The sequence below is a fragment of the Somniosus microcephalus genome, chromosome 3, assembly GCF_052327205.1.
Source record: "Somniosus microcephalus isolate GS21.2 chromosome 3, FLI_Smic_1.0, whole genome shotgun sequence".
Classification (NCBI taxonomy): domain Eukaryota; kingdom Metazoa; phylum Chordata; class Chondrichthyes; order Squaliformes; family Somniosidae; genus Somniosus; species Somniosus microcephalus.
Genome location: NC_140989.1, coordinates 120672774 through 120686764, shown reverse-complemented (window position 1 = coordinate 120686764; position 13991 = coordinate 120672774). Strand labels below are relative to the sequence as shown.

Genomic DNA, 13991 nt, shown 5'->3' with positions numbered 1-13991 from the left:
AAAGTGCATTGGTAGATGTGCAGGCTTTAGAGTTTATTTGTGGAGTTCAGTAGGATGACAGCCCTGGGAAAGAAGCTGTTCCTAAATCTGGTCGTACGGGTGCGAATGCATCTGTAGCGTCTCCCAGATGGCAGGAGGGCGAACAGACTGTGGCTGGGGTGGGTAGGGTCTTTGATGATGGTCCGTGACCTCCGTAAACAGCGTTTCTGGTATATGTGCTCTATGGTCGGTAGCCGGGTGCCGGTAATGCGTTGGGCAGTTTTGAATACCCGCTGCATGGCTTTCCGGTCATAGTAGCTACAGCTGCCATACCATACTGTGATACAGTTCGTCAGGATGCTCTCTATTGTGCAGCGGTAAAAGTTAGAGAGGATCAGGGGTGACAGGTTACATCCCTTCAGCCTCCTTAGGAAATATAGGCGCTGCTGGGCCTTCTTCACCAGAGAGGAGGTATTGAGGGACCAGGAGAGGTCTTCCGTGATGTGGACTCCGAGGAACTTAAAGCTGTCCACCCTTTCCACCACAGCCCCATTGATGTGAATGGGGGTGTGACTTCCGCCTTTAGACTTCCTGAAGTCCACAATGATTTCTTTGGTTTTCTTGATGTTAAGGGCCAGGTTGTTATCGGCGCACCACTTCACGAGATGCTGGACCTCCTCCCTGTAGGCTGACTCATCGTTGTTGGTGATCTGGCCTACTACCGTGGTATCATCCGCAAACTTGATGATGGTGTTGGAACCATGAACAGCCACACAGTCGTGGGTGAAGAGGGAGTAGAGGAGGGGGCTCAGCACACATCCTTGTGGGGCCCCCGTGTTCAGGGTCGGGGGGGGGGGGGGAGGTGTGGTTACCTAATTTGACAGACTGGGGTCTGTTTGTTAGGAAGTCCAGGGTCCAGTTGCAGAGGGAAGTGTTCAGGCCAAGAATGTGGAGTTTGGTGGCCAGCTTGTTGGGGACGATAGTGTTGAATGCTGAGTTGTAGTCTATGAACAGCATTCTGATGTAGGTCTCTTTACCATCTAAGTGATTCAGTGCAGAGTGTAGAGCAGTTGTGATTGCATCCTCCATTGATCTGTTTGCACGATAGGCAAACTGGTGTTGGTCAAGAGAGGCGGGAACACTGGCTTTGATGTGAGCCAGGACCAGTCTCTCGAAACACTTCATTATGATGGGTGAGAGTGCGACAGGTCGATAGTCGTTCAGGCACGTCACAGCCGTTTGTTTTGGCACAGGAATAATGGTAGCGGTCTTGAAGCATGTAGGGACTACTTCCTGGGCCAATGACAGATTGAAGATGGCGGTGAAGACATCAGCCAGCTGATCAGCACATTCCTTGAGTACCCGTCCAGGGATGCTATCCGGTCCAGCAGCCTTTCGTGTGTTCACTCCGCGTAGAACACCCCTTACGTTGGAGGTCGACAGAGTGAGCACCTGGTCTTCTAGGGGTGGCAAGGCTTTGGTAGCTGGCTCCCTGTTGAAGTGAGCGTAGAAGTTGTTAAGCTCCTCTGGAAGGGAGGCATCACTAACCGGGGGGCTGGTGTTTTTGCTCTTGCAGCCAGTGAACTTGCCCATAAAAGGAGCCAATGTATGATACAAGTGCTTCCACGAAGTTTCACCTGCAAAGGCCTACACCTCCCTCTGCTACATTGCCCAGCGCCTTTTGTGTACCTGGGTCTTGCCTGAATGAAGATTCTTCTACTCCACCAGTGTCACTCTATGCATGTCATACTAGCGGACTATAATGCCCAGAATGTCATTGCGTGTTACTCAACTCCCAAAATACAGCTGTAGGCTGGCACTTTCTACTGAGTTCAATAAAGTTCTGGACAGAGGGTGGGGCTTACCAGCAGGAAGTGGTAGCATGCTTTGTGAATGGCCAATCGTGCTGTTTGTTCTGGACCGATGGACTATTTTATGTGTGCAGATAGCACCCTCTGGTGGTGGTTATGTGTTAGCAGTGTGTTTGTATGAAACAGGTCATTTGACCTTCGTACCTTTCTTCCTGTGAGAGGTCATTTGACCTTCGTACCTTTCTTCCTGTGCAACACAGGAAGTAGAATTCCAGGAAGAACCTGGCAGTAATGGAGGATTCCATAAGGGTTTCACAATCCAATGTAATCTGATTTCATATGTTAGGCCAAGCGCAATATCTGTGAGTATCTTTGTTTCTTAGCATAATAGCAACGTTGTCAGAGTAGTATTTTGATAACACTATGTTTATAAAAGGTTAATATTTGATAGTTATAGAAGTTAGCCCAAATGTTAGTTAGTTATACAATTAGTCTATTCTACTGTTGTAAATATGTTTATATCTTATGTAATATCGAATGTATAGTACTCAGTTTATGTACAAAACATACTTTATCTTTGTTTACAGTTTCACAAAAATTTGTTCAAGTAAAGCTTCAAAACAGCAAACGGCTTCACAAAGAATTATTTTTGAATAAGTGTTTAACTTGCTGGATAACTAGATAGGAGCACGTCTAGCGCGGCCAGTACACTATTAATTATTATTTTTTTAAACCTGTTCTTTTAAGGATAGTTCTAAAATTTCTTTTGGATACAGACCCTACTCCCTGCTGTGTTCTATACCCTGATAAAAATGAAACTGCTCCAACCCCAGGCTACTTGCAATGCCATGGGACATCAGCTCATTATTAAAAATGATGTGTGTGTATGATTTTAACCTTGTATAATTAGAAGGTTCCAGTAACATTGCTGATTGGTCTAGAAAAACCATGTGATCAACACTGAGCAATCACATCTAGCAATTAATTTCAGAAACAGTTGTTACTTTCCACACCGTGTTCTGTTTCTGCTTCCAGGACTACCCCCCCTGCTGCCCCACAACAAGAATTCTCCCACACTTGCCACCCACCAAGGACACTCCAATAGTAGGAGCTCCCTTGGCAATCTTGACTAACCCCACTCCCAGCCTGGCCCAACTCGGCCTCCCTGGTCATTTGAAGAAGCCTTCTCGCTGCACCCTACTGGCCCCACGCCCAACCTCACCAGCTGTGAACAACACCATGGGAGGTCCATTCGTAAATGGAAAATGTTCATGAGCATAAAGCATTTGGAACTGGTGTCGAGTTAAAATTTGGAAAAGTTTTGGTTCCTGCCAAAGTGACCGTTTACTCCTAAGTTTGTGATAATGTTGATTGAAATGTTCTCATGCCTGTGCTGGTAATCCCTGAAGAATCTTGTGTTGATTCCACAGTGCCTGTTTGCTCACTCTTTGAGGAAGTTCTCAATGAGAGATTGGGCGATTGAACAGAAATGGATGTCCATCCTACTTCCTTTGTTACTGCTTTATAATGGTACGTGACAGCGATGCTTGATGTTGCACTTCTTGGCATGGGATTGAATGTTTTGTTTTCTAAATTTAGTATTTTTTCCCCTTGTATTATCAAAGTTTTCATTCATTCTGTCAATTGCCTTACCAAGCAAGGGTGCAGTAGGTTTGCAGCCTTTATGTATTTTAGTGTTCAGAGCTATTCCTGTGGCGGTCTGGCTTTTGCAAAGTTATTCTGAGCTCACAAAGAACATTTTCACTCTATCTGTTCTGGCCTTTTTTTGGCAACTGGTTTTTTTTTTCATTCTTTGAGCGTAAGCTCCTTTCTTTGCTCTTTGTTGCCTCCCTTGTGTGTTCAAATGTCCTTGTTGTTCACCCAAGGTACGCAAGACAGAAAACGGAGACTGAGGTTGTTTCAGAGTGAGGCATTATTTACGGTAGAAGTTTATTTATTTGCCTCTCCCTTCTCTCACTGTTCACAGCCTTTCTTCTTTCTCCCAGTCACACTGGCACTGATCAAATGATTCAAGCAATGTTATTCACTCCCTTGTTTTAAAAATACATAAACCTGCCTCATGCCCGTCATCTGAATAAAGCAGTCATGCCTGCACATGCAATTCAGAAATAATGCAACAGCGTGCAGCTGGACCCATCTGGATATAAGGAATTCCTGCCTACAGTGTGCAGCCAGTCCTAGTAACCGAGCAGGAATTCCTACCTGCAGCCAGTCCCTTCGGGAGATAAGGAATTCATGCCTATGACGTGTAGCCAGACCCATCAGGAGATCAGGAATTCCTGCCTGCAGCGTTCAATCTCCTGGAGGAGGTAGGAGCTGGGAGAGGCTGTAGGGTGAGTTGGGAAGAAGAGCAGGATGGCTTTTGTAGAGGGTGGGGTGGGAGCTGTGATCCACGTGTATTCTGTGATTTAAAAACGCAGCCGCCAATTTTTAGTGGCCCTGGCCGTGACTGGATAGCTCTTTTTAGACACACTTTCAACAGGTCCAATTTGAAAAATCACACTGAAGGTGCAACTGGGCTTTTTCATATGACTGGTGCTGGGTTTGTGCAGCTCAAAGATAGGTTATTTTCTTTTTTTTAAAGAGGGAGTGAATAGTGCTCTTTGAACCATTTGAAAGCTGTAGAATCTCCAGACCACAGATTCACTTTATTAAGGAAAATATGTTGTCAAGATGCCTTAAAGTTCAGGTGTACGGGTTTTATAAAGTGCTTACTACAATTACATTATTTTCCTTTTTTTCTTAGACCCGTTCTTCCCACTCTCATTTCTTGTAAACAGCTGGTTTCCAGGAATGCTTGACGACCTTTTCCAGGCAGTCTTCCTGTGTGCATTGCTGCTGTTTTGGCTCTGTGTTTACCATGGATTTCGTGTGCAGGTAAAGTATTGTAGTGGAACTTTTCAGAACATCATTGCCTGCGAGTCACTGCCCCAGTGCCTCTGTTTCCACCCCCAACCCCTGGCGGCCCAGTGTGCCTCAATTACTGTAAGCTGTTGACTTTATGGATTTGTTCAAGTCTAATTGGCTGTGTACATTTTTATTTCCCATTCAGGGAGAGAGGAAGTTTTTGACTTTCTATTTGCCCAAACTCTGTATTGTTGGTCTCCTTTGGCTGGCTGCAGTGACACTGGGGATATGGCAGACGTAAGTAGCAGTATAACTTTAAAAGCTTTTATTTAACTGAAATGTGCTGAAGTTAATTGGCAGGTTAACAGTCTTCTATGTTACTGGTGAAACTTTGCTCTAATAGCCGCAGTATCCAGAAGCTATTAAAGAAAGAAAGACTTGCATTTATTTAGTGCATTTCACAACCTCCGGAGCCTCCAAAGCACTTTTACAGCCAATGAAGTGAAGTGCAGTCACTGTTGTAATGTAGGGAAACACTGAAGCCAATTTTTGCACACACGGTCCTGCAGACAACAATGAGATAAATGACCAATCTATTTTTAGGTGTTGGTTGATCATTCCAATGTGTTGCAGTTCAGTATAGTAATGTGTTAAAGTAATGCTGCTTCTGTTAATCTGATTTTAAGAAATTATCAAGGGCATAATATTAAAACAAAACAATTTAGTGGCATTGTAGTAGCTCAGTTGCTAGCAGTCTCACCTCAGAAGCCTGTGGGTTTAAGACCTACACCAGGACCTGATCAAATAATCTAGGCTGTAGCAAGGGATTGCATTGTCGGTCATGCTGTCTTTCAGATGAGCTTTTAAACCCAGGTCTCATCTGTCTCTTCAGATGGATGTAAAAGATCCCATGGCATTGCTCAAAGAAGCACAGGGGGTTCTCCCAGTGTCCCGGCCAACATTTCTTCCTCAATCAACACCACCAAAATTAAACCAATTCACTGGTCATTCATTTCATTTGCTGTGTGGGGGACCTTATTCTGTGCAAATTGGCTGCTGCCTTTGCCTACACATCACTTTGAAAATAAGTTAATTACAGTAGTTGTGAAGTGCTTTGGCACACCCTGAGGATGTGAAAGGTGCAATATAAATGCAGGTTAGTGTGTTTTTCATGATTTAAACAGTATTGTTAGCAGTTAGCCCAGCCGTGCAGCACATTGGTGCACTCACATGCTGTGTTACACTCAGCCGTGCCTTGTTACCTCGAGACTCGACTATTCCAACGCTCGCCTAGCTGGCCTCCCATCATCCACCCTCCATAAACTTCAGCTCATCCAAAACTCGGCTTCCCGTATCATAACTCGTACCAAGTCCCATTCACCCATCACTAATGTTCCCTCTAATTTTTTTTATCGTGCACGGTCCCTTTAAATTGCTGCACGGCCGCACATGCGCCATATTTCTTCCAGCGGCAGGAGCTGGTGAGCAGCCTGCGCGGGACCACGCGATTGATGCGCAACCGTGCACCTTTGGGGGAATATTGCCCATCACCCCTGTGCTCGCTGACCTACATTGGATTGGCGCCCGGTCCGGCAATCCCTCACTTTTAAAATTCTCATCCTTATTTTCAAATCCCTCCATGACCTCACCCCTCCCTATCTCTGCAACCTCGTCCAGCCCTACAACCCTCAGATCTCTCTGCTCCTCCAATTCTGCCCTCTTGCGCATCCCCAATTTTGATCACTCCCCCATTGGCGGCCATGCTTTCAGCTGCTTAGGCCCTAAGTCCTGGAATTCCCTCCCTAAACCCCTCTCTCTTTACCCCCCCCCCCTGCCCCCAGCCACCACCACCTCTTCTACTTTAAGACGCTCCTTAAAAGCTACCTCTTTGACATCTGTCCTCATGTTTCCTTATGTGGCTCTGTCTCAAATTGTGTTTGATAACGCTCCTGTGAAGCACCTTCGGACGTTTTACTATGTTAAAGGTGCTATAGAAATGCCAGTTATTGTTGTTATAAAGCAGGTTTAACACTCTGCACTTGAGTTTCAAATGATTGAAAACCACCATTGGTTGGGTTACACATCAGTTATTTACATATTGGTTTCTGATCTGCGATTCGTCTCTTATGAACTAGCAGGTGAATTATGACCGGGTACTAAGTGATCTGGTTATGCAGTAATTTATAATGGAAATGGATACTAATGTGTCAGGAAAGCTAACTAGTAAAAAGTATACAAATGTGTAAGGTAACTGATGAGTGTTAGCAGTTAGACCCTATTTGTACCAGATCATGTGGTTGGAATTGCAGTAACAACTTTGAGAGAAAAGGTAGATTGATTTTTTTTTAAATGAGTGCTGCTTGTCCCCTATTGGTCCTAGCATTTTGGAATTGAGCTACCATGGAGAGTTGTAGCTGCAACATGATCTTTCTGGCAGGAGGGCAGACTATAACGGCTCGCTCACTGCGTCTGCCCCTGTACAACCCACTGCTACTGTTAAATTAAGGTATAGTGGCAGGAATGTTTATTAAAAATTTTTTTTTTAAATGATCCAGTAGTACAAATTGAGTGATTTTAATAAAACAGCGCAGTAGATGTTAATTGCACAATTTCATTTAGAATTAATAAATAATTTGACACTTTTTTGTTCTCTGGATGTTAATGACACTGGATAAACTGCCAGTCCCTAGTTGCCTGAGAAGGTGGTGCTGGGCATTCTCCCTTGAACCACTGCAGTCTTGCATAACTTGGATGTAACTAGTAGACTAGATAAGGGAGAACCAGAGGATGTGGTGTATTTGGATTTTCAGAAGGCCTTTGATAAAGTCCCACATAAGAGGTTAGTGGGCAAAATTAAAGCACATGGGATTGGGGGTAATATACTGGCATGGATTGAAAATTGGTTAACAGACAGGAAACCGAGAGTAGGAATAAATGGGTCTTTTTTGGGGTGGCAGGTGGTGATTAGTGGGGTACCGCAGGGATCGGTGCTTGGGCCCCAGCTATTCACAATATATATCAATGATGTGGATGAGGGAACCAAATGTAATATTTCCAAGTTTGCTGACGACACAAAACTAGGTGGACTTGCGAGGAGGACTCGGAGGCTTCAAGGCGATTTAGACAAGTTGAGTGAGTGGGCAAATACATGGCAGATGCAGTATAACGTGGATAAATGTGAAGTTATCCACTTCGGTAGGAAAAACAGAAAGGCAGAGTATTATTTAAATGGTGATAGATTGGGAAATGTTGATGTACAAAGGAACCTGGGTGTCCTTGTACACCAGTCACTGAAAGCAAACATGCAGGTGCAGCAAGCAGTTAGGGAGGCAAATGGTATGTTGGCCTTCATTGCAAGAGGATTTGAGTACAGGAGCAAGGATGTCTTGCTACAGTTATACAGGGCTTGGTGAGACCACACCTGGAATACTGTGTGCAATTTTGGTCTCCTTACCTAAGAGAGGATATACTTGCCATAGAGGGAGTGCAGCGAAGGTTCACCAGACTGATTCCTGGGATGGCAGGACTGTTGTATGAGGAGAGATTGGGTTGACTAGGCCTGTATTCACTAGAGTTTAAAATTCTGACAGGGCTAGACAGACTGGATGCAGGGAGGATGTTTCCCCTGGCTTGGGGGTCTAGAACGAGGGGTCACAGTCTCAGGATACGGGATAGGACATTTAGGACTGAGATGAGGAGAAATGTCTTCACTCAGAGGGTGGTGAACCTGTGGAATTCTCTACCACAGAAGGCTGTGGAGGCCAAGTCACTCAATATATTTAAGAAGTAAATAGATAGATTTCTAGACGCAAAAGGCATCAAGGGAGAGCACGGGAATGTGGTATTGAGATAGAGGATCATTCATGATCATATTGAATGGCGGAGCAGGCTAGAAGGGCCAAATGGCCTACTCCTGCTCCTATTTTTCTATGTTTCTATGATGCTCCCACAGTGGTGTTAGGCAGTGAACTCTAGGATATTGACCCAGTGATGATGGAGAGGCGATTATATTCCAAGCCAGCATAGTATGTGACTTGGGGAATTTGGAAGTGATGGTGTTTCCACAACATTGCTGCTCTTGTCCTCCAGTGATCGAAGTTGCAGGGCAGGGAGATGCAATTGAAGTAACCTTGGTTAGTTGCTGCAGTGTATCCTGTAGATCGTGCATCCTGTAGCCACAGTGTATCGGTAGTGAATAATTACTTCAGTGGCAGGGACACAGGTAGAAAAAAAAACTGTTCAGTCCAGCATTAACGTAGAGTGGACTATATCTGCTCCTAGAGAAGTGAAATAGTTTGTAAGATTGGTCATTCCAGGATGGACTCGCATAAAGGTTTTACATTATGAAGCTTAGCTATCTATGTTCCATGTAGGCAGATAAGACTTGATGGTTACTTACACAGTGGAGGTTTAATGGAGGAAGAAAGGATTCAAAGTCCACTTCAGAAATGTATTAGCCCATAATGAAAGCCTCCAAGTGCAGTAGTGTTGGTAACTGTTATGAACTCCTTCTTTTGAAATATGCAGCAAGTCAGTCAGTATTCTGATGGTGTTTACACACCCAAATTATCACACCCTTGTCTTTTCTCTTTACCTGTGTGTTATTTTTTAGCATTTTCTGTTTCATTTCAGATTTCCAGCACTTACAGCTTTTCTTTTTTATTTAACCTTTCTTTTTCAGAGTTAACGAGTTACGTGACCCAACATATCAATACAGAGTAGACACAAGCAACTTCCAGGTGAGGAATTCTCAAGTTGTAAAAGCTCGTAAACATAGCTCAGATAAACTTAATGGATTAATCCACAGGATTATACATTCAACACCCTAGGTTGGATGATGCCTTTCAGCAATATATTATAGTGCGTAGTGACTTTGTCACAGACTGAGATATTAAGTAACAGTAAACATGTGCTAGTAATTTTTACACTTACCTCGTAAACTGGTTCTATAATAGCCAACAGACTCTGCAAATAAAAAGTTGCACATGCACCTAATGTATTAAAATTGCCTTTGTAATTTTAGCATGAGTTCTGTTTGTTGATACAGAATTAAAAGGCCATGCAGGCATACAGACTGTTGTATGGGAGGGTGAACTTTGGCCCTGCAGCTATATTTTTAATGTACATGGGACTCGCTATAATGGAATGAACCTGCCACTTTATGCTGGCCAGAGTCTACATGCCTCCAATCTTTAACCAAGGGCAGGGAATTGAAGTCCGAGCTTTTAACTAAAAAAAGAAACATTACTTAGAGCTGCTAAAAGTAGAATTTGGACTAATTTTCATTTGGATACAGCTTTGTTTCGTATCATATGATGAAACTCACAACTGTCCTTGGTAATATGATGGTAGTCTATATAGACAGAATGCAGCCTCTGCATAATACATGTCCTAAAGCTGACCCCATAGATGTTTGAGTTTAAAAAGTTCAGTGCCAGTGAGACGCCTTTTAGTCAACTGTTAATAGAATGGATATTTTTGTGTAACGTTGCATGCTGATCACAGCTTTAAGCAGACTATCTGTTTATTAATATTGTGCCAGCTTGGCTCAGTTGGTATTACCTTCTCCTCTGAGTCTGGAGCCCCATTCCAGGAGTGCCTAATCTAGGCTGATACTTCACTGGAGGACCTAGAGTACTGCATTGCCAGAAATACTGTATTTCAGAGGCGACTGTAAACTGAGGTCCTATTCGGGAGGGTGCAAAAGATCCCGTGGCACTATTTGGAGAGTTTTGTCAATGTCCTAGCCAATATATTCACTGCTCCAGCACCACCAAAAACAGATTAACTGGTTATTCACTTACTGTTTATGGACCTTGGTGTGTATAAAGCAACTGTCATGTTGACTCCGTAACAACAGTGACTGAACCAGTAGTTCATTGGTTGTGAAGTGCTTCAGGACATCCTGTGAACATATTTAGGTGCTGTATAAATGTAAGTTTTTTTTGTATAGTGTCATGTGGGATTCAAGCATTCTGTTGAAAAGATATTCCAACTTGCCTTGTTATATGTAGAAAATGTCTTTATTTTTAATTTTATTTATACTGCTGTCTTGTAGGGAATGAAGATTTTCTTTCTGATCGTGGGTTCCTTGTATATATTATACCTTGTTTTCCTGATTGTGAGGGCCTGCTCTGAACTGAAAAATATGCCATACTTTGGTAAGTGGAATTTATTGCTACTTGAAACTTCTGTTGAAATATTAACTCATTTGTTGTTCTTTCATCTAAAATGACTCAGATTAGACCTGGTTGCATAAGGGTGTATTAATGCAGCCTTATGTTAAACGGGAACCAATATAAAGTTTAATCCATGTTCTCATTAATATGCATATATCTACAGAATAACACAGGGCTGTCAAACTCAATTTACATGGTCCTGATTTAACATCCTGGCACTGGCATGGGCCACATTCAGCAAATTATTTGGAAACACTGGGGTAGAAATTAGTATGTGTTCCCCCCCTGTTTGTTGGACATCCCCTTTCGTTCCCCATTCACACATTAATGGAAACAATTTTTCACTCTTTACCCTACAGTAAGGTCCTCGGGTTTCAATCACCCCTTTACTGGCTGCTCTACACTCGGCACCACTCCCACTCACCATGTTGCTGGTACTGCTGTTCCTAGCTCTGCAGGAAATGCTGGACACCATGTGCAACAACCTCACTACATTTCCCCAGCCCTCCTCTTGCCTCTTGCTTCCGCCCCTCCCAGCTCCCCCGACCCAATTGCCCTCCTTCCCCCCGCCCCCCCCCCCCCCCCCCACGTCACTCCTGATTGGTGGGGGGCTGAATCTCTGCCAGCGGGAGGAGATGCTGATGTCTTTGAGTGAAGGAGGAGTGGTACTGTGGCATGAAATTTGAAGGCGCAAGTCTCCCGGGCTGTAAGAAGCAGTCCCCGGGAGACTTGGCACATTGCGGGCTAGATGGAACTGATCTGCAGGTCGTATGTTTGACACTCCTGGACTAACACTTATGATGTTCACTGATATAGGGTAGGAATGTCAATGATCATTTTTAAAAGTCACTTCAATATACATTAACTCCACTTTACTCAAGGAAATATAATACTTGTGTGAAAGTTTGTTGCTTGCTGCATTTGTACTGCTTGTGAGTTATTGAGTCTTCTATTATTAAATTACATTTCTCTGTTTTAGTAAAGTACGAATCCTGTTCTTGTATGTTTTAGATGAATGACCGCCATCTGTGTATGTGTGCTTTTTGTTTCAGATCTCCGACTGAAGTTTTTGACTGGACTAACATTTATTGTGTTGGTAATAAGGTAATAGGCACCTGTGGTTAAGAGGGAAGTAAGCCAGTATCTCTGTTAAATGATATAGGGGTTGTAGCACCCGTTTTTTTAGGTGCCACGTCTAATGCTTGAAATACATCTTGGTTAAGGGGATTGCACGGGTGCACTTAACGACTGCCGGCAGCATGCAGAGCAGGCAGATTATGATGTCAATCCAAGTGCAACAATGATTTGAGGCCAGTGCCACCCTTTTTGAATGCCATGCTCCAGCCTATACCCTGTCTTAACCTTGCACAGCTCAACGCAACGTTAAACAGCATGAAGGACACCCCCCCCCCCACCACCACCAGCGCTACTTAAAGGGATTATGAACTACATTCAGGTTAGTTGCTGGATTATTTTTTCCGGCTGCTGGTGCAATTCTACGCATTTTTGAGCTTTCCAATACTTGCCTAAAGTTTCAACAGTCTACAGGGAGTGGGCAGGCTGGTGCTGAAGTACATTTTTGTTCATTTAAAAGCTTGTTGCTTCCAGACATGGGTAGTCGGGTATCCTGGTAGGCCATCCTCTTGGAATTGAGCATGACTGGGAGAATGAAGAGAGGCCATGCAGAGCAGGACAAGCTGCTAGAAGAGGGAGGAGGGGGAAGAAGGGCTTGCAACAGGAGGTCACATCTGCAAGGGTCTTTAGGGAGCATTTCTCTTGCCTCAACTTCAGCAAGGACCAATGTTTGAGACGTCTTTGCTTCACTAAAGAGGTTGTGACTGAAATCTGCCAACTGCTGCAGCCATAACTGCAAACTCAAAGCAGGGCAAGGACCGTATTGCCTAAGGCTGTCAAGGTGACCGTGGCTCTTAATGCGTGTGGCTCAATATACCCTGTAATTTTTTTTTGGTGCGCGGGGCCCTTTTAGTAGCTGCGTGGCCCATTCAAATTTTGCACACACGCAGTTTATACAATGCAAAAGCCAGTGAGCGGCCTGCACGGGACCTCATAGATGCTGCGCATCCGCGTGGCCGCGCAGCTTCGAGGAAACATTGATCTGGCTCCTTCCAGGCTGCTGCTGGAGAGATAAGCGACATCTTGCAGTTTGCAGTATACTGCTGTATAAGGGAGGTCACTGAGGCTCTCTATACACAGAGAGACAGCTTCATCTCATTCCCACTTGCCAAAGACAAGCAAGCAGAGCGAGCATGAAGGTTTGTAAGGACTGCAGGCTTTCCATGGTGCAGGGTGCCATTGACTGCATGCACATTGCCTTGCATGCGCCTCATGTGAATTCTGCCATTTTCCTGAACCGAAAGGTATTCCAATCCTTCAATGTGCAGAGGTGTGCGACCACAGGTAGCGCATCATGCAGATGAATGTCCATTATCCTGGCAGTAGTCACAATTCCTTCATTCTGTGACAGTCCTCTGTGCCACCTGTGTTTGAACCACCACAGCAAGTCAAAGGCTGGCTACTGGGCAACAAGGGTTACCCACTCCTGACATGGCTCATGACTCTGGTCTGGAAGCCCCACACACGTGCACACAGCATGCATACAATGAGAGCTATGCTTCCATAATGAATAATATAGAGCACGCCATCAGCATCGTCTAGCAAAGCTTCTGCTGCCTGGTCTGCTCTGGAGGAGCCCTGCAGTATTCGGCTGAGCGGGTAACAAGATTTGTGGTTGTATGCTGCACAACATCACCATTGAGGGAACAGCCCTTGCCACCACCTATCGGGGGAGGAGCAGGAGCAAGTAGACAGCCCTTTTCTGGCCAGGCTCTGTGATGAAATATTAATGAGCAATACCAGTCAACCACAACCACACCTCCCCATTCACCAACAGTCCCACGCTCCTTAGCTTTCCTCTATCACTGACCATCACCTTGTCCTCTTGCTGACAATACAAAATAAAAACCACTAAAAAATGCACATTCCAATCCAAATTTATAAATTCAATCATGACATAATGCAAACAAAAATAAACTAATCACCTTTGTGCATTCTCTTAGTGCCTGTCTTCTGTGTGCATTTGTCTTTCCTCGTGCTCCTACAAGTTGCTTTCCCAGTGGCTGTAGCATGTGTGGTG

General features: G+C 44.3%; 1 protein-coding gene across 1 annotated transcript in view; it reads left to right on the top strand.

Moving 5' to 3' along the window:
• Positions 1–13991, top strand: part of tmem181 (transmembrane protein 181) — a 54922-nt gene that overhangs the window by 29795 nt on the left and 11136 nt on the right. Inside the window, exons 4-9 of the mRNA XM_085981540.1 lie at positions 3221–3320; positions 4558–4688; positions 4864–4955; positions 9340–9397; positions 10717–10819; positions 11890–11941. Of these exons, the coding sequence (XP_085837666.1) occupies positions 3221–3320; positions 4558–4688; positions 4864–4955; positions 9340–9397; positions 10717–10819; positions 11890–11941 (536 nt within the window). The remainder of the gene's footprint in view (positions 1–3220; positions 3321–4557; positions 4689–4863; positions 4956–9339; positions 9398–10716; positions 10820–11889; positions 11942–13991) is intronic.